At 57.7% G+C, this 25,711-nt stretch overlaps 1 protein-coding gene across 13 annotated transcripts in view; it reads right to left on the bottom strand.

Moving 5' to 3' along the window:
- Positions 1-14,146: 14,146 nt before the first annotated feature.
- The window catches only part of RAP1GAP (RAP1 GTPase activating protein), a 73,695-nt gene continuing 62,130 nt past the window's right edge, over positions 14,147-25,711 (bottom strand). For 3 of the 13 annotated variants that reach the window (XR_004441047.1, XR_004441048.1, XR_004441044.1), the window contains 9 exons: positions 24,688-24,819; positions 22,414-22,491; positions 21,384-21,493; positions 20,256-20,369; positions 17,724-17,847; positions 16,319-16,421; positions 15,877-16,011; positions 15,612-15,654; positions 14,147-15,189 (listed from right to left, as the gene is read on the bottom strand). Coding sequence is in view for 7 of the 13 variants with exons in the window: in XM_033227944.1 (XP_033083835.1) it covers positions 15,646-15,654; positions 15,877-15,980; positions 16,319-16,421; positions 17,724-17,847; positions 20,256-20,369; positions 21,384-21,493; positions 22,414-22,491; positions 24,688-24,819 (774 nt within the window). In the remaining 6 variants the exon portion in view is untranslated. The remainder of the gene's footprint in view (positions 15,190-15,611; positions 15,655-15,876; positions 16,012-16,318; positions 16,422-17,723; positions 17,848-20,255; positions 20,370-21,383; positions 21,494-22,413; positions 22,492-24,687; positions 24,820-25,711) is intronic. The other 10 variants (XM_033227944.1, XM_033227938.1, XR_004441049.1 and 7 more) reach the window with 7 other exon arrangements.

Here is a 25,711-nt window from a genome sequence, read left to right as displayed (position 1 = left end):
GTTGAAGGACTTCTTTTCCTCTGGGTAGATACCCAGTAGCAGGATTGCTGGATCAAATGGTAGTTCTACTTTTAGTTCTTTAAGGAATCTCCACACTGTTTTCCATAGTGGTTGTACTAGTTTACATTCCCAACAGCAGTGTAGAAGTGTTCCCTTTTCACTGCATCCGTGACAACATCTATTATTTTTTGATTTTTTGATTATGATCATTCTTGCAGGAGTAAGGTGGTATTGCATTGTGATACCACCTTAATTTGCATTTCGCTGATCATTAGTGATGTTGAGCATTTTTTCATATGTCTGTTAGCCATTTGTATATCTTCTTTTAAGAATTGTCTATTCATGTTCTTAGGCCACTTTTTGACAGGAATTTGTTTTTTTGAGACGGAGTCTTGCTCTGTCGCCCAGGCTGGAGTGCAGTGACATGATCTTGGCTCACCGCAAGCTCTGCCTCACGGGTTCACGCCATTCTCTTGCCTCAGCCTCCTGAGTAGCTGAGACTATAGGCGCCCGCCACCACGCCCGGCTAATTTTTTTTTTTTTTTTTTGAGACAGAGTATCGCTCTGTTGTCCAGGCTGGAGTGCAGTGGCCGGATCTCAGCTCACTGCAAGCTCCGCCTCCCGGGCTCATGCCATTCTCCTGCCTCAGCCTCCCAAGTAGCTGGGACTACAGGTGCCCGCCACCTTGCCCGGCTGGTTTTTTGTATTTTTTTAGTAGAGACGGGGTTTCACCGTGTTAGCCAGGATGGTCTCGATCTCCTGACCTCGTGATCTGCCCATCTCGGCCTCCCAAAGTGCTGGGATTACAGGCTTGAGCCACCGCGCCCGGCCTAATTTTTTGTATTTTTAGTAGAGACGGGGTTTCACCGTATTAGCCAGGATGGTCTTGATCTCCTGACCTGATCTGCCCACCGGCCTCCCAAAGTGCTGGGTTTACAGGCATAAGCCACCGTGCCTGGCCTTTTTGTTGTTGTTCCTAATTTGTTTGAGTTCCTTGTAGATTCTGTATACTTGTCCTTTATTGGATGTATAGATTGTGAAGACTTTCTCCCTGTGGGTTGTCTGACAAACCATACTTTGTTATCTTGCGTTGGGTTTCCACGGAGACAGAACCTGCGACAGGAATCAGCACAAGTAGTTTGTTTATAAGAAGAACCCAGAGGCCGGGCGCGGTGGCTCAAGCCTGTAATCCCAGCACTTTGGGAGGCCGAGACGGGCAGATCACGAGGTCAGGAGATCGAGACTATCCTGGCTAACACGGTGAAACCCCGTCTCTACTAAAAAAATACAAAAAACTAGCCGGGCGAGGTGGCGGGCGCCTGTAGTCCCAGCTACTCCGGAGGCTGAGGCAAGAGAATGGCGGGAACCCAGGAGGCGGAGCTTACAGTGAGCTGAGATCCGGCCACTGCACTCCAGCCCGGGTAACAGAGCCAGACTCCATCTCAAAAAAAAAAAAAAGAAGAACCCAGAAAGCAGCACCAATCGGGGAATGAGGAAGCAAGACAGGAAAGGGAAGGATGTTGAGAAAGATGTGTTTTTAAACAGGTTGCCACTGAGGCTGGCCAGGTCTCAATCCAATGAAGGACCTCTGGGAGACAGTGTAGGAGCGACACTTCAGAGATATCTCACCCAAGGGGCGAGGGAGCAGGGGTATTTATTCCCCAACTCTCACCTCTCATTGGCCGAGGGCTGCTCCTGAGGAAATTAACACTGGCACTTCTGACCTTCCCCATGAAGGGCTGACAGAAAGCCCCCAGGCCTGGTACTGGAACATCAACTGCTCAAAGGACACAAACCAACAGCTTCTGTTGAACTTTGGGATACACTGCTGGGGTAGAAAGCACGGACTGTGAGTCAGAGAGATGAGGGTCCACATCTCTGCTCCATCACTTTCTCAGTTCTATGAACTTGGGCAAGGGATTCAGCTTCTCTGACACCCTGTGTCTAGTGATGCCTCGCACATAGTGAGGACTTAGGACCCCATTAGGAGCCAGGAGCTCTTCCTGCCCACACTCCCGGCTGTGGGATGATGTGTCCTTCAAGAAGCAGTCACTGAGGTGCTCAGGCACCCATGGCTTCAGCGTCTCCCCACGCTCAGGCTGGGCCCTGGGTCACTCATCACCTTATATTTTAACTATTATGGGCCCTGCGTTCTAACTGGAGCCGGGGTTCAGGCATAGGTCCCAGCTCCATTCACAACTAGGGCCTGTGGCCATGGACCTAGACCCTAAGGCCCACAGCACGGGCTTTCTGCTGCCCTCAGATGCCTTCTCCCAAGGGAAGAACAAAGATGAGCCGACATGCCCTCTTGTGTTCACTGAGATAACCCTGCCTTCTGTTAAAGGTAAATTCAGAAAACTCAGTTACTTGACACCTGAGGATGTATTCTTACCTCCAATATCAGCGTCCCTGCTCAGGTGGCTGGGACTCAGGATCTTTCCAGGGGTGGCTCTGCCACCCCCTGTAAGTTCTGGATGTCCTTCCTATCTGGCCAGCACCTTGATGGTGGGAACCACACCTGCTTTTTAACCACTTCATCCTGGAAGTGACACACATCACTTCTACCCTTAGTGCATTGGCAAGAACCGGTCCTGTGATCCTTCCCGGATGCGAGGAAGGCTAGGAAATGCCGACTTCACTTGGGCAACCGCTGCCACCAACACCAACACAGCAGGTTCTCCTCCTGGGGGCAGAATCACCCGCACATCAGTTGAAAACCTCTGCTCTGTAGGAAGGAAGAGGCGTGGGACGCTGGGATGGTCAACTTGGCTCAGGCTGGAGACATCTTCCGACTCACACACTCCCCAGCCACTGCTGAGCACGGGTGCCATGTTTTAAAACACTGGGGGCCAGGCACGGTGGCTCACACCTATAATCCCAGCACTATGGGAGGCCCAGGCAGGTGGATTGCTTGAGCCTAGGAGTTGGAGACCAGCCTGGTAACATAGTGAGACCCTGTCTCTACCCAAAAATAAACAATTAGCTGGGCATGGTGGCACAAGCCTGTGGTTCCTGTACTCAGGAGACTGAGGTGGGAGGAAAGCTTGAGCCCAGGAGGAGAAGGTTGCAGTGAGCCAAGATCACGCCACTGTACGCCAGGCTGGGTGACAGAGTGTAACCCTGTCTCAAAAAAATAAAATAAAATTGGGAAATTCTCTGTAAGATTTGGGATTCTGGCTTTAAAAAAAGGGTGATCCAGCTAGCAGCGGACCCCACATTTCTGCAGGGCAACGGTCAGTTGGAGCTGAGCGACAAGCCTGTCAGGGAACTGTGCTCTTCTGGATGCTACAGCCCCCAGTGTGTCCTGTATTCTGACACTGGGCCTTCAGATGTAAGTCACCTGTCTGGTCATGGTAGAGACCAGGCTGTGGCCCCTGCCTTACTGAGTACCATGCCCCGTGCCACAGTCTTGTCCAGGGAATAGACAGTGGACAAGTCCAAGGCTGTCCTCGAGTTCATACCTCATGACAGAGACTTACAGAGACCACCCCAGTGTGTGGCGAAGCCAGGAGCTGTGGGGACAGGAAGGGAACACAGTGGGGGCAGGTGCACAGGGCACAGAGGGCAGTGAGTAAGCTGAGGCTTAACAAAGGGAGGAGGACCCAGGGAGTGAGGATACTGAGGGTAATTCAGAGGGAAACGCTGTGGGGAGAGGTGGGCAGAAGGGCCTCAAATGCCATTTGGAGAAGCTAGGGTTGACCGTGAAGACCCTGGGGACGCATGGAAGGCTCTGGAGCTAGGGAGTCAGCATTGTTTTTGAAAGATCATCCTGGTTGGGCTCATGCCTGTAATCCCAGCACTTTGGGAGGCTGAGGCGGGTGGATCACCTGAGGTCAGGAGTTCAAGACCAGCCTGGCCACCATGGTGAAACACCGTCTCTATTAAAAATACAAAAATTAGCCAGGTGTGGGAGGCTGAGGCAGGAGAATTGCTTGAATTCGGGAGGCGGAGCTAGCAGTGAGCCATGATCACACCACTGCACTCCAGCCTGGGTGACAGAGAGAGAGACTCTGTCTCAAATAAATAAATATCATCCTGGCCATCAGTTTCAAGGGCGCTTCAAGCAGAGAAACTGGAGGCCAGGAGACCCATCCAGAGACTGCTATAATAGGCCAGGCAGCAGAAACTGGAGCTGTGGAAATGGAGAGGGGAGGGACAAGCCCCAAATTTGGCCCTGTGAATCCCAGCTCCTGTTTATCAAGAAGGAAGCCGGCCCAGCAGGTGAATAGAAGGATTATGAGCAAATCAAACTCTCTGGGATGGAGGGCGGGAGGCAGTAAGGTGCCTACTGTGTGCCACATACCCTACTGAGTGCTGAGACCTGGCAGTGAAGTGGTCGCCTTGGGGTTACATGTTCCATATCTGCCCATCCTCTGAAGTGGGCACCCTCCATTTCACAGATGGGAAAATCAAAGTTCGGCAGGATATAGTGACCTGCTCCTGGGCCTGTGACTTGTAGGTGACAGCTGCAAGTTGAACCCAGGACTCCTTGGCTCCCAGCCCATGTCCTTCTCCTTGTCTCTGGGGCTCTAATCTCTCCAAGGAAAACAACCCCAGCCCCACAAGCCACAGAACCGTGGGCTCCCTGGGCCCCCCAGAAGCCCAGAAGCGACCATGGGGGGTGATGAGACAGCAGCGTTTGTAATTAACCCCGTGGCTGAACCGAAGACCTCCCACCAGGATCCAGCCAGAGCCCATCTCGGGGGAAGGCAGGTGGGGATTAAGTTCTCAGAGGAGGATTTGGGCTCCCGAGTGCCTGTGTGGCTTCCTCTGAGCCTTGTGGGGACTCTGCCTTGATCACAGCGCCAGGCCCTTTTCTGGCTTCTCAGCAGTCTGTGAACCTTGAGATGGGGCGGGCACATGTGGCCTCCCCAGCCAAGCAGGGGATGGGCCAGACCCGGTCCTCCAGTGTCACCTCTCCCTCCTGCCACTGGAACCGAGGCTTAGAATGACTGAGGTGGTGGGAACAAAGCCGTGGGCACAAGAGTGGACGTTTCTACGGCGTTCCCTGCTGACCAGGCGCTGTTCTTATGTTCTTCACAGCACACATTAGCTCATCTTCCCCGCAACCACCCCTGGAGGGCAGGACTGTGATTATCCCCATTTTACAGATGAAGAAACAGAAGCAGAAATGATTAAACGTATCGGAAGTCACAGCACTAACAAGGGCCGGAGCCAGGACTCTAGCCACGCAGTGTGGCTCCAGAGGACAGGATTTTAATCACCCCGTTGCATCCCCTGGCGTTGGGCAGGGCTGTACTTCAGGACGGGTTTTCCCCGTTCCCAGCTGCGCCCACGTCGCGTCTTCTCCTGGAGTCTAAGTTTCCTGTGCTGTGACTGCAGGCGGAGAGGAGGGCCCAGCGTCTAGGGGTGAGTCACCACGTGCCCATTCTCTGCTCCTAGAGCCGGGGCCTAGCTAGTCACTGCTACCCACTGGCTGGAGTCCAGTGCCCTCATCTGTGGACTCCTTGATCTTGAAGCCACAGCCGCCCATATGCTGTGGTATGGGCAGGCAGGGTGCGGGGAAGGCTCGGAGGCCATGGTGGGGAGTAATGAGGAGGTCTCAGGAATCTCACTGCAAGGTTTGAAGTGGTGGGGGTGGCGGTGGAGGTGGGGGTTCAGTGGCTGGGAATTCTGTCCTCCTGGCCTGTACACAGGGCACCCATGGCTGTGCCCTTGACCTGTGGGGAGTGCCCAGCAGCCTCCACCCACCCATGCTAGGGGCAGCTCCAGGGTTTCTGGATCCCCAAGTCAGCCCAGGCATGAGCATGCTGCCTGCAGGACTGTCATCGGCCTCCAGCCCACACAGGTCACCTGGTTGGGGAAAAATGGCAGTGAAGGGGCAGAGTGCTGGGTCAGGGTGAGAGGAAGGGCCTGGGGCAGGGTCTGGAGGCTTTGAGATGTGATCATTGCCCCCTTTGCCTCCCAGTGCCCTGGGCCAAGGCCTGCATAGCTGCTGCCTCCTCTCAGGTTGTGACAGGTGCTAGATGGGCCCTTTGTGCTCTAAGCCCACCACTGTCGAAGAGTCTCCTGGGGCAAAGGCCTCTTTCCACAGGTTCCCAGACAAAACTCAGCCTGGAATGGGTTTCTACGACCAGGGAGGAAGACGGTCCAGGAAGGGTCAGACACCAAGTTGCAGCCGCACAGCTAAATGGGCAGAGGAGCCCAGCTTCCATCTCCAGCAAGGGGTTTTCACAGCCTTCTGACCCTGGGTCCGGCCAGTGAGAAGGAGGGACTCACAGGTACCCAGTGCGTGTCTGATTCTGGCACTTCAGCCCCCAATCCCAACAGTCTCTTCCCACCCTCTTAACAACGCCGGTGCTGGCCCCATTTTACAGATAGGAAAACCAAGACCAGAGAGTGACTGGGGCACTGCTCTAGCTGGTGGTGAGGGAAGGCCTGTCTGAGGGGGTGACATTTGCACGGACAATGCCTTGCAAAGACCTGGAGGAACAACTGCTCCAGGCAGGCAACAGATCAAGTGCAAACAACTGGGGCAGAAATAAGGAACAGAAATAAGGTGATGTGGCTGGAACCCAGAGAAACGGGGATCCGTGAGTGGGACAGATGCTGCATGAAGGGGTATGGCAAGAAAGGAGCTGGCATTTTCTTCTGGTCGCAGCGGGGAAGTCACTGCAGGGTTAGAAGCAGGGGAAACAAGTGACTGGCTTGTGCTTTGATCACTTGAGTGGCTGCGGAGCAGAGGAGGCCAGGGAGCTCCAGGAGCTGAGGCCAGAGCACAGTCTGGAGCTTTCGCTGTCTGGGTTGGAGGTGGTGGTGGCTTGGACCAGGCTAAGTGTGGTGGTGGCGGGAAGGAGCTGGTTCCAGGCAAGCTGGGAGGGAGGGCCAGCAGAGCTCCCTGGTGGACTGCACGTCAGGAGGGGAGGGAACAGGGGAATCGGGGCTGGGCACCTGGGTTGATGGAGGTGCTGTTTACGGATATGGGGAACTAGGTATAAGGAGAAAATAGACAGTTAGGTTTGGATCACATTGGGCTGGAGGTGCCCACTGGACCTTGGAGTGGAGACGCTGGGTAGGTAGGAGGAAAAGAGTATGGAGTTCGAGGGAGGAAATAGAAAGGTGAGGGTCAGGATGGTATTTATAGTTATGGGCTGGACAGAGCAAGTGACTTGCCCAAGGTCACAGAAAGCCAGTGGTCAGGATTTGAACTGGGCTCTGCCAGGCTCTGAAACCCACAGGGGCTCTTTCCACTGCAGGAGGCGTTCACCCCAGACAGCTGGGAATAGAGAGGGCTTTGCCCAAGGTACAGGGGGTGCTGCAGGACCCAGGGGTGGGGCAAGGAGAAGCCCCTCAGGAAAACACAAAACCAAAATAAAGAAGTAAAGTGAATGTAATCCTAATCAAAATCCTGTTGGTCAGGCCAGATGCGGTGGTTCATGCCTGTAATCCCAGCACCTTGGGAGGCTGAAGCAGGAGGATCACTTGAGCCCAGGAGTTCGAGACCAGCCTCAGCAACAAAATGAAGCCCCATTTCTACAAGAAGTTACACATGAAAAATGAGCTGGGTGTGGTGTTGCATGCCTGCAGTCCAGGGTGTCGAGATGAGATGGGAAGAGCTCTTGAGCCCAAGAGTTGAAGGCTGCCGTGGGCTATGATCACGCCACTGTGCACTGGTCTTGGAGACAGAGCAGGACAGTGTCTCAAAAACAAATAATAAATAAAAAGACAAGTCCCTGAGAATGAATTTGGGAATGACTGAGATCCTTCCAGCCTGGGCTGCCCACCTCCCATCCACAGCCTGGTCAGCTGGAAGAGTTCATGTCAAGCACGAGGTCCTGTCCCCTGCCCATTGTACAGATGGGGAAACTGAGGCCTGAAGGAAGGCAGGGCTGGGGTCTAGGTCTTCTGTCTGCCAACCCTGACTCTTCTGCCAGCCCCTAAGGTGGACTCCTGTCTGAGCCAACTCAATGGCTGGGTTGAAACCTTCCAACTGGGGCATTCCTGAAGGGGGTGAGTGTCTCTCTTGAGGTCCTCCCGTAGATGGGACTGGGGCCTGGAGTCTTCCCCTCCTGGGTCTCCCCCAAGGCAGTGTTTGCCCATGCCAGCCTCTGCCCCTGGTCCAGCCCCACCCTGGCCTTCAAGACCCCTCTAGGTCCCTGGCAGGACAACCCCATGCCTGGCTCTGGTCATGGTTCCTGCCCTGTGGCCAGGACCAAGGCCCCCCCGGCCCCTGCCCAGACCACCCAGCGCCAAGGCCTGGCGGAGCCCGGGTGGCTGGCGGGCAGTACTCCCAGGCTGGCCAGCCGTGGTCTGGCCCCGCCTGAGGGGCTGTGGCCTGGGAACCGCCAGCTGTCTCCTTGGGGAAGCGGCTGGGATCTCCAGAACAAACAGGGAAACCGCAGGCTCCCCCACCACGCCCCCAAGGAGGGGCACTGCCTCTGGCCTTGCCCGCCAACACCCCACTCTCCAGGCCTGGCTCCCCACTTCTGGGTGAATAGAATGGAGGCCTGGCAGTGAGCAGGTCCCAGAAGTGCCTGATCCCCAGGAGGTGAAATGACACGGAGTTCCCTGGACGGAAGCGCACAGCACAGGGCACCGCACCTGGGAGGCTCCTGAGAAACAGCAGCCCTGGATTCATCCACCGCTAGCTCAGTGGGAGCCACAGCAATCCTGGGGGATTCCTGGACCTGGCAGGGCAGGCTGGGACAGCCGCCCTAATTCAGACCGGCTGGGGGATGGGGTGCATGTGACTCCACGAAAAGCCGCAATTAGAGCCCAATTGAAAGAAACGCTGTGTTAGTTCCTCCCCGGGTAGATGTGATTACAGGCTCGAAGCTAAACCATTTCTAACAGGATGACACATGGAGGAGGCCCCTTCTGGGGTCTGGCAGGATGCCCAGCCCAGCCCCCGGCTGCGTGACTGGGGAAACCAAGGCCCGGAATTCGCACTGCAGGTGAAGAGGGGGCGAGGCTTGAGGCTCCATCCCCGACTCTCACTTTTCTCTAAAGGATTTCGTGCCGCATCCAGAAGCCAAGACGTTGACACCCCTTGAAAAGGAGAGCTGGGGACTGAGATGATTGACTCCCCAAGAGGAAGGAAGCAGGCGCTTCCCAGAACGACCTCGGCGTGACCTGGACATGGAGCCAGGCGGCTGCTCCCTGCCCAACCCATGGGGGCCTTGAAATGATTAATAATAATAAAGATAATGGTGCCAGCAGCAGCCGTGGCTCCCTTTGGAAGTGCTCCCCGGGGGCAGGCATCATCTTGCGCGTTCTTGCAATCCTGCCAGGGAGCTGCTAGTGTAGCCACATTGCAGGGCTTGGGAAACCAAGGCTCCAAAGGGCCAACGACTTGCCCAGCATCACGCCAGGAGCCAGTGGTGTGTTCCTGCTGGAATTGGACAAGCTGCTGAGATCCTGAGCAGGGGGTGCAGTTCGGGGGGCGGTTAGGGGGTCATCTCAGTGAATGGCAACGAGTGAGTAAGCGAGCCTGTTAGCAAGTGAATGAATGAATGAACGAATAAAAAGGCTGTTTAGGTAATTCTGCCCCTGGGGAGGCACGAAAGGGCCACAGGTCTCTCCCTAGTTGCCCCCCGCCTTCAGGGAGACCCCTGAGATTAATGGGCCACAGATAAAGGCCCAAGTCTCGCCTGCCCAGAAACAAGGACCCCTCGCTTCCCGGGTTCCAGGGAACCCCTGGCTCGTCCAATGCCCCGCTAGGACACAGGGCACTGCACACAGGGACCGCTGAGAAACAGCAGTGCCACTGAGCAGTGCCTCTCTGGCCTGTCCCCTGCCACCTTCGTCCCAGCCATCCCCCAAATGCCACAAGGGTAGATCACCTGCCCTAGTCCCCACCGCCACCTGCACCCTTGCCCAGGGCGGAATTCCCACATAGAATTGGGGTCTGGGGAGGGACCAAAATAGGGGAAAAGCTGACCTCCTCTCTTCACCCACTCTGCCCCCTCCTGTCCCCTTTGCAGCTCATACTAGGGAGTCCCCAGGTTGGGGGTGGTGCACACTTGGTTCCTAAGAGCTTGGGCAGTAGGGTGCTAGAGCCCCCTGCTGGCCACACATCCCCCTCCATTCCCCAGATTCTTCATTCATTCAGCAAATATTTATGGCGCCCCTACTGTGTGCAAGGTGCTGGGCTCAGCCATTAGTGCACACACAGACCTTCCTTCTGATGTCTCTGGTTCCACTAAGAAGACTGTGTGTGTCACGTGCCTCCCCACCACGTTCCCGAGGACTGTCCCCACACCAACTCCTTGTGGTCTGAAGCTGTGCCTCCCTCATTAGACTGGGATTTCTCCAGAGCATGGTTGTGACACTGCCATCAGACTGGCCTATGCAACCTGCCTTTCCTGAGAAACCTCTCCCTTCACTCCAAGAGCCTCCCTGGAGAGGGTTGCCAGATAAAACACAGGACGTTCAGTTAAATTTGAATCTCAGACAAACAAATAATAATTTTTTTAGTATAAGTATGTCCCAAATATCACACAAGGTATACTTAAACTAAAAATTCTTCCTTGTTTATCTGAAATTCAAATTTAACTGGGCACCGTGGGTTTCTATTTGCTAAATCTGGCAACCCTAGACCTGGAGCTCTTTCCTCCTGCTGGAAGTGGGCCTGGCCAGATGGCCCAGGTCGTGTCTGGACTTGGCTCCTGCCTGCCCAGTTATAGCTCCTGTTGGTCCCCAGGACTGGTTCCCTCCCTCACTGGGCCGCACCTGAAACCCCAGCTCCTAGGTGGACACAGCCGCCCACCACCCGGTGCACAGAGCCCAGCGCATGGACCCTTAGGAGCACTGCGTCCCACCTCCTGCGTGATGGGTCCAGGGAGAGAGGGGGAGAGAACCACAGCTGCAGAGAGAGACCACGAGTGTCAGAGACAGACAGAGGCAGAGACACAGAGATAAAGGGACACAGAGACTGAGCACTGGAGACAGAGGGGGAGACAGCCCAGAGACAGACAGACAGAGACCTTCAGGGCCCCTGCCCAGAGCTGCTTTGGGAGACCAGTGAAGGGGGTGGAGGGTCCTGAAAGCCCACTGGGATTTGCCTGAGTGGATTGGGCAGGAGGAGAGGTGGGGCCCCTGAGCCCCAACATTGGGCCCCAGACTGGCCAGCCCTGGGAGGCAGGGGTGGGAGTCCATTCGGAGGCCGGCCTCAGCCCTGGGGCTCTCCCCTTGTCCTGCCTCCTAGGGGCAAACACAGGGACATTCATGGCTTCCCAGAAGGGCCTATGGGGCAGCCAGAGTGGCTTTTAAAATTAGCCTCACTAACCAGATCTGGTTATTTCAGGAGGCAGGGCGGGAGCAGGGAAGAAGGGAGGAACCTCCACATTCCAGGGTCCCTGGCTGAGTACCCCCTGTGGCCTGGGCAGCAGAGAACGTCCAGCTCCCAGTCCCCTGGCATGGCCAGCCCGGGTCTGTGGTCATCTCCTTGGCAGAGTTGCCCCAGGGTTGGCCATGGATGTCCAGGGACACCCCAGCTGGGGGCGGGCAGGGGAGGACCCCTTCGTACTGGGCATGGGTTCTGTGCCAGCAGCCATCCCGGTACCTTAGAGGCCAAGACAGCCTCTTCAGAGCAATAGGTAAGGGCCCTGTCTTCATTCTCCAAGTAAGGAAACTGAGTTGCTGTGAGGCAGGGGAGATGGGGGAGGTCAAGTCTTCCAGACACCCAAGTCCGTCCATGGGAGGCCTCTTCCCTCCTGTGTCGGGAGGAACCCCCCGGCTGCTGTTTCCACTACGAGAGTAATTTCTAAGCAGAGTCCAGTGATTCCCGGAGCCTGGTACCCCCCGCCCAAGTCCTAATTCCAGCCTCCAGTCAGAGTGTCCCGGCTCGCCCTCCCACCTCAGAGCCCAGGGCGAGCACAGAGCTGGCGCGGGCACAAGAGAAACAGCACTGGACACTTTGATCCCAGAGGCCCGCTCCGTCGCCAGCCTCCCCTGACCCCACCTCAGAGCTTGGAGGGGTGCGGTGGGGTGAAACTCAGCCCAGAGGCCTTCCTTCCCGCAGACGGCCTGGCACCAGCTGGACAAGGATGGGGCAAAGGCAGGTTCTGCCCACCAAGCGGCCCATCTGCTCTGCCACGGCAGCCCCTGCTGCTCCGTCTCAGCTGCGGGATAGAGTGGAGTGGGGGTGCATTGCTAAGTACAGGGAGACAAGCTGGGGACCTCCGCTGCCAGCTCTGTTATGGGAGCATCATGACCCCAGGCAAACCTGGCAAGCTGAGGCCCAGGGAAGCATCTGACACCTTCCATTCCCAAAGCCTCATATCCAGGCACCTGTGCTGGGCCCAGCAGGTGGGCGTCCTCCACACACCGAGCGGACCCCACGTGTTCTGAATTACGGACGTCATTGATCCCCTCCCCTGGTATGCACACTCTCTTTGAGCCCACCATGTGCTGGGGCTGCACCGAGAATGTTATGAGATGTCACCTCATTTAATCCTCATGCCAGGGTGCCAGTGAGGGCAGGGCTGTCAGCACCCCCACTGCACAGATGAGGAAACAGGCCCAGGGAGCCAAAATCATGTCTCCATGGTCATAGAGCGAGGAGGCGAAGCAGCTCAGAGCTGACTCTGAAGAAGCTCTTAACCGTGGTGCTGAACTGTGGCGGCCGGCCCTGCAGAGGTGGGGTGGGAGGAGAGAGGGCAGAGGACTGCCACGGAGGGGTAACTGAGGGATAGGGAGCAGGGGTGAGGCTGGTGGGTGGGCAATTCACAGGGGACTCACTGGGTCCAGAGTAGCCTAGAGCCAAACCGAGTTAGGTGGGGCTGGGGTTTGGGTGTGAGTCACCACCCATGGGTGGCCTGAGGCATCAAAGGGTCACAGAAGCGCCCTGTCAGGAAAAGTGTGGCACTCCCTGAACAACCCCCCGGGGTGCCTGGGAAGGGGGCAGGGCCAGCAGGGGCTGGGGGGCACTGCCAAGCTGTCAGGGAGGCCAAGGCACGACTGATCCCTTTGGAGCCTAATTTGGTGCCTGCTCCCAAATGTCCCCAAACCCACCCCGCAGACCTGCTCTCCTCTGTGGTCTTCCCCTGGGGGAGGAGTCCTCTTATTCACCCAACTCCCAGTCTGTACCCCCGGGAGTCTCCTGATTCCTCTCTTAGCCCCACAGCCCATCAGGCGCTTGGTCCCCCTGCTCAGGCCTGCCTGCTGTCCTTCTCAGCGTCCTCCTGGCCACCCTCTTACCCCATCAACAGCCTCGTTGGTCCCCTCCTGCCTCCGCTGGTGCAGCCTCCACCAGCAACTACCGGTCCTGCCCGGGGCTCCCCCTACCCTTGTCGCAGAGCCCTGGCCCCTCTGTCTGGAGTTCAAGGCCACATTGCCTCTGGCCTCATCCCTGCCTATCTCCCTGTCCCCTCCATTGTCACCTTCCCACCATTTGGAACTGGTTGCCACCTTCCCGGTTCCAGGGGTGCTCTGCCTCCCCACCTTTTACTCGAGGCCCCCTCCTGCAGGGTCCCTCCTCCCTAGGCCTTCTCAGGAACAGGGAGCAACTCCAGGGACTTTCCCTGACGCCTCTCCCCCCAGGCCCTGCTGGTACACACCGCTCCTGTCCCCAGCTGCCCCTCATCACCCATCATCCTACTGTCCCAGCTGTGAGTTCCTGGTAGAGGGATCTTGGACTCATCCCCATCTCCTGGGCCCCTATCGGGTCCCGTAAGTGATCCCTTGGCGCCCCCTTGTGGCCATATAAGGGGATTCACTGAATATGAGAATAGGAGCAGGAAGTAATTAATTGAGCACCTAATGTGTGCCAGACACTGCGTGCTATATGTTTGATACCCACCAGCTCATTGAATCCTCACAACAAACCCTTGGGAGAAACACTACCTCTCCTGTTTTACAAAAGGAAACACTGAGGCTCACGGAAGCTAGTAAGTTTTTCAATGCCACCCACCCATATGGTGCCAGGACTCAAACCTAGGTCTGCCTGACAGCACAGCCATGTTCTTCCTGCAGTGGGGAAGGGGCCCAGGGTGCAGGGAGGGACAGTACCCCGGGGAGGAAACCATGGGCTGTGCTCACAGAGCTGGTGGCTTGGCATTGGAGGTGTCCCCAGGCCCAGCAACTCTGATGGGGACAGGCTTGCTCCTTGCCACCTTGGCATCCCTGGACGTCTGTCTGGGGTCAATCTGGCCACGGTTCACACAAAGCCAGGCCCAACTCTGGGTACAATAGCGATAAATAGAATTTATTTTATACAACTGTTACCGACATCCACACGGCCACAGGGGCTTCCAAAATGGGTGTTGGGGCTGGGAGGCTGGCCTTTGGCTTGGCGCCTAAAAGTGTGACCAGACACACAAGGGCTCCCAGCAACTGTGCCTGTCTGCCTCCTCCATGGTGGTCGGGGGAGGCAAGGCCTGGACTCTAGGCCAGCTGAGACTCTTGGCCTGCAGGGCCCAGCATGGGATGGCAGGGGTTAAGCTGGGTGCTGGCTGAGGAGCCAGGTAGGTCCCCATCCCCCATGAGGGGGTCACTTGTCTGTCATGTGTAGGCAGTGGACAGGGCATTGGCAGACCTGTGGCAGAACTGGAGGGTCCAGGAGGCACACTGAGCACAGCCAGCTCCCTGCCCCTCAGCCCACCTGGGGCTCCAGGGACCTCAAGAAGCAGGGTAGGGTGACGGGAGGTCCCTGGGAAGAAAATCCCACCTTCTAGGGCAGGTGCATGTAATCACAGTCTTCAGTGACCTCTGAAATAATTTTGTCCATTTGTAGCAGAAGCGCCCAGAGAGGGAGAGTGACTTGCCCAGAGTCACACAGCAGAACCCAAATCAGAAACCAGGATCCAGCTCCCATCCCAGTGTTCACTCCCCGACACATCACATCCACCTCGTGCTGCCTCCAGGTGGTAAGCTCTCCGCACGGAACTGTCTCAATCCCTCTCTCCCACCTTGTTCCCTCTGAGTCCAGAGGGATGCTCAGGGATGATAGAGGCCCTGGGTGGGCGCAAGCTAGGCCCCTGGTCCTGCTTCCACTTAGCAATCCCTGCCCCAGCCGGGACCCCCAGGCTGGGGGTGGGGACGACGCCAGCAGCTTCCCCGATCCCAGGTCTGGACGGCTCTGCCCTGCAGAGATAGCCCAGATGGGTGGACCACGGGGAGGGTGGGGAGGCAGGGGGCAGCCCACAGGCTGGTGTTGGTCTTCAGGGCAGAGGTCCCGTCTGCCTGGGCTTGACACGGCACCTTCCCCTTGTGCTTCTGTGGCCTCATCTGCAGGGCAATGGGGGATGGAGACACCATGAAACATAGCATGGTGGGTGGCTGGCACCAGTGTGCCCTAACTCTGCCAAGTCCCTGCCTCAGGGAACCCCACCCTGGGAGAGGGGCCCACCCTTGGAATTCCAGGCTCTGGGTCTTTCTATCCCATTGGGAACCCCTGAAACTTCTCGCCACCCGGCCACTGCCAAGTCCCTTTCACACTCCCATCAAATCCTCCAACAACGCAAGGGCAGAGGTCACAGGCAGGGGCCGTGGCCTGCCCAAGTCACCCAGCAACTTAGTGCCAGGGGCTCAAACCCAGACACATAGCTCCCACCCCAGAGAGGTGACAGAGCAACAGGGAGGAATCAGCTCAGCCCCCTACACACCCCCACCCTCTCCCACCAAACACAAGCTGAAGGGCTAGGTCTAACCTGCTCAGTTTCACCTTCAGAGGGGGTGGCCCGGCTAACAGCCCTGGAGTCAGACAGTGGTGGTGAGGCAGGTAGCAAGACGGGAGAGGCAACGGGGCGGGAGACACAGGTGTGCAAAGTCACTGGCTGTGTCCAGGCCAGGCGAGCCCCACCCCTCCTGGCCTGGGGGTACCTCTTGGTCCAGCCTCAGCTCCCAGCCTCCCCGCCAGCTCATCCCCTCCCAGGTACGGCTCCCTCAGCACCAGCCCCAGGAGGTTGCACCTACCAGCTGGGGCATGTGCTGCTCAGATGCTTCCAGCTGGATCTTGATCTCGGGACATGCAGGGTCCCCCAACTTGCCGGCGTCTGGGTGGGGTGATCGAGAGGGGCCTGGGGAGGGGGGCAGGAGGGAGCCACCTCACTGGCCGCGGGGAGGCACCAGGGAGACGGGGGCACAGGTGGGCGGTCGGCACCAGTGCACTCCAACTCCACCCTTAACTTTCATCCTTGCCATCCCCCATTATCCTCCAAGACCCTTCCAGAAGAAACCAGCCCTCCAATCCACGCAGCCACCCTAAGCTGGACAATGACCTGCCCGCTGTCCTCCAAGGCAGGGGCAGTCACATCACACACCGACTGTGTGGGGCATGGGAACTGGTGCCCAGCCCTGTCCCCCACCTACCCCAAGGGTAGCCCTGCTTCGTGGGGAAGCTGCCCTGTCCTGGTACCTGGGGAGCTGCCCCCACTAGTGTTGCTGACACTGTCCTCCAGCCACGTGCTATAGATGAAGGAGTCCCGCTTGTGAGGTGTTCCTGAGGATGACACACTCTCCTGGTGAGGGGGTGGAGAGAGGGAGGGAGGTTAGCCCATGCCCTTGGCACTGGCTAGGGCTCCCTCCCAGCCCCTCTCCCTCACTGCACTCTACAATCCCCCACCCATACTCCCTGCAAGGAGGACGGGCCTAGCCATGTCTGCCCCAGGGAGATCACGGGAGGGCAGAGTCAGGGCAGGCAAAGACCCAGGCACACACCACCCCCTGCCACTCATTCACTCAACAAACATTCACGGATGTTCTCCAGGGCTTGCCACTGACATAAATCAGGCATGGGCCCCGCCCTCAGGAGCCAGATATCTGGGAGGCAAGGCAGGCTATGAAGAGACCATTGTAATTCTAGACTCTGCCCCAGCGGGCAGGGCCTGGGTCTGCACTGTTTCCAGCTGCACCTGTTGTATCTGGGGCAGTGCCTGGCAAGCAACAGGGGCCCACTGATGGTTTGCAGAATGAAGAATGACAAAGGGTGTTCCGGGCAAAGCCCAGGGACTGTGAGAACGCAAAGGGGGTTCCTAACCTACCCTGAGACTAGGAAATCAGGGAAGGCTTTCAAAAGGAGGTGTGTGAGACTCAGTTAAGAAGGATGAGCCGGGCGTGGTGGCTCAAGCCTGTAATCCCAGCACTTTGGGAGGCCGAGACGGGCGGATCACGAGGTCAGGAGATCGAGACCATCCTGGCTAATACGGTGAAACCCTGTCTCTACTACAAAATACAAAAAACTAGCCGGGCGACGAGGCGGGCGCCTGTAGTCCCAGCGACTCGGGAGGCTGAGGCAGGAGAATGGCGTGAACCCGGGAGGCGGAGCTTGCAGTGAGCTGAGAGCCGGCCACTGCACTCCAGCCCGGGCGGCAGAGCAAGACTCCGTCTCAAAAAAAAAAAAAAAAAAAAAAAAAAGAAGGATGAGTCAGAGCCAGCCTGGCAAAGAAAGGAGGAGGCGGCAGAAGAGTGTTCCAGACAGAAGAGATGGTACACGTGCAAAGGGCCAAGGGTGCAGTAAGCCTGGGAAGCTTGGGGGACACAAGGGAGTCCAGAATGTCTGAAGTGGTAAGAGAGAAGACTAGAGAGGAAGGGAGTGACCAGATCTCCAAGAGCTCCAGAAACTGAGCTTCCTGTGGACAGTGCTGGGGAGCCATGGAAGGCTTCTGAGCAGGGTAGGGTTCGTCTGCACTGCTCCTTTGGGCCGGGTCCCCTGATCACATCTCAGCCACGCCCAGGCTCGTGGTTCTACTCAGGGCATCTCCAGGGAGCAAAGAGCCCCCTTCCAAGATCCTGTGGAGCCCCCGACCCCCTGAGCCTCTCACCAGGCCTGTGTCCTCTCCATCCACGCCCTCTGTCTCCTCCACCACGCTGGCGAAGCTGCTGGCACTGGATGAGGAGCGGGAGAAGTCCTTGAGCGCCTCTGCTCTCTGCGCGGCGGTCTCCGCTCTGCCACAGACAGCGCCCCATTACCCGGTGTCCACCCCGAGCCCCACCTGAGCCAGGCCCTCACTCCCTTGCCCTCCTCAACCCGGGAGGCCCAGCCTGTAGCAGCCAAGCACCCTTGGGGACCCCTTACGGATCCTTGGGCCTCTGAGCTCCCCCAGACTCCCCCTGCAGCCTCCTCCTACCCCCACTGGTCCTTCCTAATCCATAAATCTGACCATGTCCCTCCCCTGCTCAAAACCCCCTCCTGGTTCCCCATTTCCCCAGGTAAAGCACAATGTCCTTGGCCTAATGTTCAAAAACAGCAGCAATTAGTGACACTAATGTCATCGACTGCACGTCCACTCTGCGCTGGGCACTGCTCTACGTGCCTTTACCTGAATGATCTTATCACTATGATTATTATACCCATCTTCCAGATGAGGAGACGCCAGGCATAGAGGGGGCAGGCACACAGCCCAGGGTCACTCAGCACAGGTGGGAGGGCAGTGGATGAGGTCCAGGCAACTCCACAGTCGACTCTCTTAACCCCACAAGGTTTTCATGCTCAGGGCCTCCACACCTCCTGCCTGGAGTCTCAGTCCTCTCAAATCCCAAAAAGCAAATGTGTCTTTCAAAAATCAGCCCTAGGGCTCCCACTCCAGGAGTCCTTCCCGATTCCTCCTCCCAAGGTGAGAATGACCCTCCCCACGCTGGCTCCTGCATACCGCGTCTCCCCTGTCCCTGCCATCCTTTCCTGCCTCTCTGTTCGCCTACCCGGCTCTTTAGCCTGGGCTGAGTCCTCTTGATTCCCACAGAACCCAACACAGAGGCAGCTCAGCCAATGGACACCAAATGCAGGCACAGCTTCCTCACTGGCCTCTCTGCTTCCATCCCACCCCACTCCAGCCTCTTCTCCATAGAGCAACCGTGGTCAGCTTCTTAAAGCATCACCCTCATGATTAAAATCCTCCCAAGGCTCCCTGTCACACTTAGGATAAAAGTCAAAGTTCTTAGGCCAGGCACGGTGGCTCATGCCTGTAATCCCAGCACTTTGGGAGGCCGAGGCAGGCGGATCACAAGGTCAGGAGATCGAGACCATCCTGGCTAACACGGTGAAACCCCGTCTCTACTAAAAATACAAAAATTAGCTGGGCGTGGTGGTGGGTGCCCGTAGTCCCAGCTACTCGGGAGGCTGAGGCAGGAGAATGGCGTGAACCCGGGAGGTGGAGCTTGCAGTGAGCTGAGATTGTGTCACTGCACTCCAGCCTGGCGACAGAGCGAGACTCTGTTTCAAAAAAAAAAAAAGAAGCCGGGCGCGGTGGCTCAAGCCTGTAATCCCAGCACTTTGGGAGGCTGAGACGGGCGGATCACGAGGTCAGGAGATCGAGACCATCCTGGCGAACATGGTGAAACCCCGTCTCTACTAAAAAAATACAAAAAACTAGCCGGGCGAGGTGGCGGGCGCCTGTAGTCCCAGCTACTCGGGAGGCTGAGGCAGGAGAATGGCGTAAACCCGGGAGGCGGAGCTTGCAGTGAGCTGAGATCCGGCCACTGCACTCCAGCCCAGGCGACAGAGCAAGACTCCGTCTCAAAAAAAAAAAAAAGAAAAGGAAAAAAAAGTCAAAGCTCTTGTACAGCCTGCTAAGCTATAAGCCAGTGTCTGCCCACCTCTCCAACCTCCTCCCTGCCACCATCCAGCACAATGTCACAATGTCTGTCTGGGCCCAGCCCCTCGGGTACTCTTTTTTTTTTTTTTTTTTTAAAGTGATGGAGTCTTGCTATGATGTCCAGGCTGGAGTACAGTGGTTATTCACAAGCATGATCATAGCTCACTGCAGCCTCAAACTCCTGGGCTAAAACCATCCTCCTGCTTCAGCCTCCCAGGTAGGTGGACTCCAGGCATACGTCACCACTCCCGGCCACCTTTCTTTCTGTCCCTGGAGTGTGTCCCAGGCCTCTGCACTGGCCGAGCTCCTTACCTGAATGCTCTTCTCTCTGCCATGCCAGTCCTAGCAGGGCTGGCTCAGTTCCCAATTCAAATGTCACCCCATGGAGGTGTCTCCCCTGAGGACCCATCTAAAGCACCCCTGCCCCCAGTCCTCCTTCATCCCCCCAACCCTGCTTCGGGTTCCTCCTATCACCATGATCCGGAAACAGCTGATGAGGCCATGTTCTGGTGGACCTGCGGCCGTGAGGCGGGGACCTATGTGCAGGGCACCTCTGTGCCCCAGAGCCGGGCGTGGGGCTGGGCATGCACAAAGTATTCGCTGGGTATATGTCAAAGGAGGGCCCCAGAGAATGCCCAGGCCCCCCTGACACCCTGCTGTGGCAGAGTCAAGGCTCCTGGGCTGTCCCGGGCCCAGGCAGGGGAGGGGAAGGACGGTTCACCACTCCCAAGCCCCCAAGCCCCACGTGCCCTGAGCCCCAACCTGTTCTTGGTCGTGGGCATCTCTGGGGAGCTCTGAGTGGATGAGTTCTCCGACTTGGGCTCCTGTGAGACGTGCCCGCTGTCTGGGGTCTTCTGACCAGCCGGAGGGCTCTCCCTGCGGGGCACACGGGGGCAGCGGGGGGATTCAGCTCCGGGCCTGGCATCAGGGGTAGCATGAGGCCCAGGCGGTGAGGGGGATCACGGTGCCTCCTGCCTCATACCCACACCCCTATCCTCAGGGCCAGCCCTGGAGCAGTCTTGTGGGCTCCCTGGCGAGCCTGGCCAGTGATGGGGTTGGCACTGATGGGGCTTTATGGGACAGGGATGGGACTCCTCCCAGGTCCTCTCCACAGGAGCAGGTACAGCTGTCCCATTAGGGATAAGGAACCTGCCCAGGGATGCAAAGGTAGGACGTGGCAGTGCCAAGACCTGAACCCAGGACTCACAGCACGTGGAGCTCTGGCAGCAGCAAGGACAATGACCGCTCCCCTCCTGGAGCTCTCAGGGGGCCTGGCCCTGGCCTCACAGGCAGCGCCCCAGGTCCCCACAGCAGGCCCACACCATGGGTTGTGTTCTTGTCCCTTTTCCAGGTTGGGACAGTAAGGCTCAGAGGAGCTCAGTGACTCACCCAAGGTCACACATGGTTAGTACCAGGGAGGCAGTACTCACACCCAGGAGCTAGTCTCAGATGTCCGGGGGCAGCCCTGCTGCTGGCCTGGGCTCACTGCCCTCATGCTGCCCACACTCGTTCACCCCCCAGGCCCATCTGTGGCCACCCCAAACATCAGCACTAGGCCCTCCCACATGCGCTGGGGCCGTGGGAAGAGCATGGGTGCTGGCCCTAGACAGATCAGGGCTCAGATCCCAGCTCTGCCCATCACTGGCTGTGTGACCTGGGCAAGCTCCTTGACCCCTCTGACCTACGGCTTCTTGATCTGCATGTGGCACGTTAGGTGACGTGCTGGCCCTGGTGCCCGACACGCAGCAGAGACTTGACCATACAGCTGTCACTGGTGGGGACAGAGAGGCAGAGGGGCGGCACTCCCTTCTGCCTGCTCTGCTTTGCCACCAAACAGGGATCAGGGATGGGAGTGCAGGGGAACAGGGCACTGTCCCCCCCCTCACCCACCTCTTCTCCTGCACCTCTTGTATGTTCTCGATGCCAATGGCGCTGCTGCGGCGGGAGCCGAACGGGCCCGACTTCTTCCTCGTGGGGCTCTTCCCAGGGACAATCAGTGACTGTGGGGAGAGGCCCCAACTCAGTGCCACCTTCCCTGGGAGCCCCAGTGCCCCCCAACATCCCCCCTGGGGACCTTGCTGCCCCAGGCCCTGAAGCAGAGTTGGTGAGCAAGAAAGAACGAGAGAAGATATCCATCCCCAGAGATAGCCCTCCCAGTTTACAGAAAGCGAAACAGTCCCCAGGAGGGCAAGGGGCTCTCCCAAGCTCACACGGCAGGACCGCCAATACAGGCCCAGGATTAGGGCAGGGTCCTGAGGGGGCTGGGGTGGAAGGAGGCCGAGTCCTCAGAATAGCTACCGCTCCCGGCCCCGCAGGGCTCTGTGGGATCTGCAGCCTAAGGGCGGTGGTCAGAGCGTGGTGTAGCAACCCAAGCCCCACCCCGTACCAGCTGGGGCCCCTTCCCGGAACTCCAAATTGGGTGGGGGAGGTTCTGGCCCAATAGCTGGAAGACCCCCACCCCAGCTTCCCACACACTGTGCTGGGATGCCCCAGGCCCCAAAAGCCTGCCCCCAGCTTCTCTGGAGGCAGGAAGGGGTAGGACCCCAGGCCAGTTTGTGGCGGGGAGGAGGAGTCAGGGCAGAGGAGAGGGATGGCGCTCCATGCAGACCGGCGATATTGGGGGACGTGCGGCTGGGTGTAGGGCCTTTGGGTACCGGATCCTGGCAGGGACTGGGCCAGGGTCCCAGGGGCCAAGGCAGGGCCAGAAGCCCCTGGTGAGGGGCACTGGCTCTGGCACAGGTACCAGGCCCCAAAGCAGGTGCTGAGTGCCATCGGAGCTGCCGCCACTCCATCCCGCACGCCCTGGGGCCTGTCCCGGGGGCAGAGGGGCAACGTCCCCAATATGGCCTCCGTCCTGAGAGCGAGCAGAGAACAGCGCGTGCAGGCAGCCTCCAGAGCCGGCGGCCCCGCGGACGACAACCTCTTCCACGGTTCCTATGCCTATGGCACTGCCCCGGCGTCCGAATCTACTCGCACTTTTCCCAGGAATAAGCAATGACTGGCAAGCAGCAGAGGGCGAGGGCAGAGAGAGAGAGACAGAGAAAGAGTCAGAGAGCGAGAGAGATGGTGGGAGGGAGACAAAGAGAGGAGGAGAGGCAGGGAAAGGAGGAAGACAGAAAAAGGAAGAGAATGGCACAGGAGGCAATGGGAGAGATAGGGCCAGGGGAAGGGAAGGGGAGAAGCACAAGGAGAGACAGATGACAGGGGAGACAGGGAGAGAGATAGACAGATAGACAGTTACCCGGAGACAGGGACACCCGTGAGCCAGCGAGGGCACACCAGATGGGCACAGAAGGAAATCCAGAGAGACAGGGACACAAGGACACAGAGACAGGCCCAGGGAGGGTCAGAGACGGAGAAGGAAGACAGGGGAAGGCCGAAAGGAAAAAGCGAGGGTGAGAAGAGCGGAAAAGGGAAGGAGGAGAGGAAAGCGAGGGTGAGAAGAGCGGAAAAGGGAAGGAGGAGAGGGAGCAAAAAGACAAGTGCGAGAAGGAAGGAGAAACAGAGAGCCAAAGGGCAGAGAGGCCACAGCAGGGGAGAGGGAAGGGAGGAGGGAACAAAAAAACAAGGAGAGAGAGTGGAATGAAAGGAGGAAACACAGAGAGAGGGAGAGTTGTGCAAAAACAAAACAGAAATGGGTCCAATTACTGCCATGGTGGGTGCTGCTGGCCTGGTCCTGTCCCTGGGGCCCCTCTCGGCCACCCATAGGAGGCTGGGTCACTCTGGTGAAGAGGAAGGGAGGGGTTGATAAAACTGGGTTGTGGGGGAGGTTGGGCCTGCTTCTCACATGACAGTGTGCTTGGTGACTGCTGGACAGCAGAGGTTGGGAGAATTCCCTCCTGCCACGTGACATAGCCTCACAGCACTGAGCGCAGGGCTTGGCATGCAGTAGACAGTCAATAAAGGATGGATGGATGGATGGATGGATGGATGGATGGATGGATGGATCAGTGGGTGGTTGGGTGGATGGATGGATGGATGGATGGGTGAATGAATGGAGTGGATGGATGGATGGATGGATGGATGGATGGATGGATGAATGGATGGATGGATGGATGGAGATGGATGGATGGATGGGTGGATGGGTGAGTGGATGGATTGATGGATGGATGGATGGATGGATGGATGGATGGATGGGTGGATGGGTGGGTGGGTGGGTGGGTGAGTGGATGGATGGATGGATGGATGGGTGGATGGATGGATGGATGGGTGAGGAGCACAGCAGTGGGTGCAGTGTCCTGGGGTGGCCACTAGGCAGTGGACAGCAGTGAGGCCCACAGCCATAGGCCGTATTCATCCATGTGCCCAGCACTCCTGAGTGTGAGCAGCAGAATCCCAGAACCTGGACAACAGTCAGTGATCACACAGGAGGTGCTCCCTCTGGAGATGCTCACACAGAAGCCAGATTCCCGACACACAATAGGCAGCCACACCACAGAGGCCCTGGCTGCTGCAGACACACAGTAGGAGGTGCTCACAGAAAAAGTACCCACACAACAGCTCACTTCCTGACACACAGTAGGTGTTCACTGACACCTAGGGCTTAGCACACACGATGTGCTCATACAGCAGTCCATTTTCTGACACAGAGTAGGTTCTCACACAGCAGCCCAGGGCTGTGCACACAGTAGGCGCTCACAGAGTCGATGCCCACACAGCAGCCCAGGACCTGACACACAGTGGGTGCTCACAGGTACTCAGGGCCAGGCCCACAGTAGATGCTCACAGAGTGCACGTCCACATAGCAGCCCAGGGCTTGACACACAGTGGGTGCCCACAGCCTGACACACAGTAGGTGCCCACAGACACCCAAGGCTTGACAATAGGTGCCCACACAGCAGCCCAGTCCCCAGCAAACAGATAGTAGATACTCAATAAGGAATGAGACACAGAGGCTGCCCCAGGGCTGACCTGCGGAAAGTCACACCTCAATGTATAAGGGGCCAGGAGGAGGGGAGGGCCAAGGAGCTTGGGAAGGGGCCGCAGGCTGCAAGCTGTCAGCACCGCAGTGTCCTGGCCTGGGCACTTCACCCCTCTCCCAAGGAAAGCAGTGGCTAGACCAAATCCAGAGCCTAGGATGGGCACATGGGCAGCAGGGCAACAGAGAGAGGGGGGCCGGGCCTCAAGAGACAGAGGAAAGCTGAGGGCCCCCCCCAGGGAGGGACAGGGGCCTGGGCACGGGGAGGGCACTCACTATTCCAGCTGCCTTGGCCAGGTCGGGGTTGTTGGGCGCGAAGCTCCCGCTGTGGCTGGTGGACACAGTGTTGGGCTTCTTGTTGCTCAGCCCCATGGCATCCATGGACTGGCTGCGGCTCCGGATGACCCTCTGTGAAGGGGGTGGCGGTGGAGGAGGCACAGGATTCCTAAGGGCCGTCCCCTTGGGAAAACCCAGGAGCCCAGGCATCTGGTCCCTCCCCGGCAATGCCACTCTGGGTGAGCCCTGGAAATCCCTTCCCCTGGGCACATGGACAGCAGGGCAACAGAGGGAGGTGGGGCCAGGCCTCAATTTCCCTGTGCGTCACATGAGAAGCAGGTACATATAGGGCCTGCCTAAGGGTAGCTCAGGTCTTAGCTCTGCCACCAACTTGCCGGGTGGCCTGGGGGACACGACTTCACTTCTCTCAGTCTCTGGGACACACAGGCTGCTCTGTGCTGGTGTCCTCATGTGGCTGTGTAAGGACTGCAGAAGATACTGAGTGTACAGAGAGCCCTCTTGACACCTGAGTTTCACTCCTGTTAAGGCCTCTTAGAGCTCTCCTGTCTTCTTTCTTTACTTCCCTCACACCCTTCTTCCTTGTTTTTTTCAGACCAATCTATACCAAATGTTTGCTGTGGGACCAGTGCTTTACAATCACTCTGTCACTGGATACCCCTGCAAGAAGGGGACTAGCAATCATGCCCATTTCACACATGATGGAACTGAGGCAGGGGCAAGCCCAGCATGCCAGGACCCACGCCCTCAACTCTGGACTCTGCTGCTTCTGAGAAATTATTTGACCTAATCTAGGTCCACCATCCAGCACCTACCAGATGTGGGACCATCGGAGCCCTCCTTAAAGGAGACACCCCAGATCCATACTGACCCCACCTGTCCTGTCTCCAGTCTCCAAGCCTCTTTCTCAAAGATGATCTATTCCCCTCAGTTCCTGGGCAGGCCTGGGCAGCTGGACTAATTCCCTTATTCCAACCCATATCTCCAGCTGTGTGACCTGCCCTGG

Source organism: Trachypithecus francoisi, unplaced genomic scaffold, assembly GCF_009764315.1.
Source record: "Trachypithecus francoisi isolate TF-2019V2 unplaced genomic scaffold, Tfra_2.0 Lachesis_group12, whole genome shotgun sequence".
NCBI classification, from domain to species: Eukaryota; Metazoa; Chordata; class Mammalia; order Primates; family Cercopithecidae; genus Trachypithecus; species Trachypithecus francoisi.
This window is presented reverse-complemented; position numbering and strand designations above follow the sequence as displayed.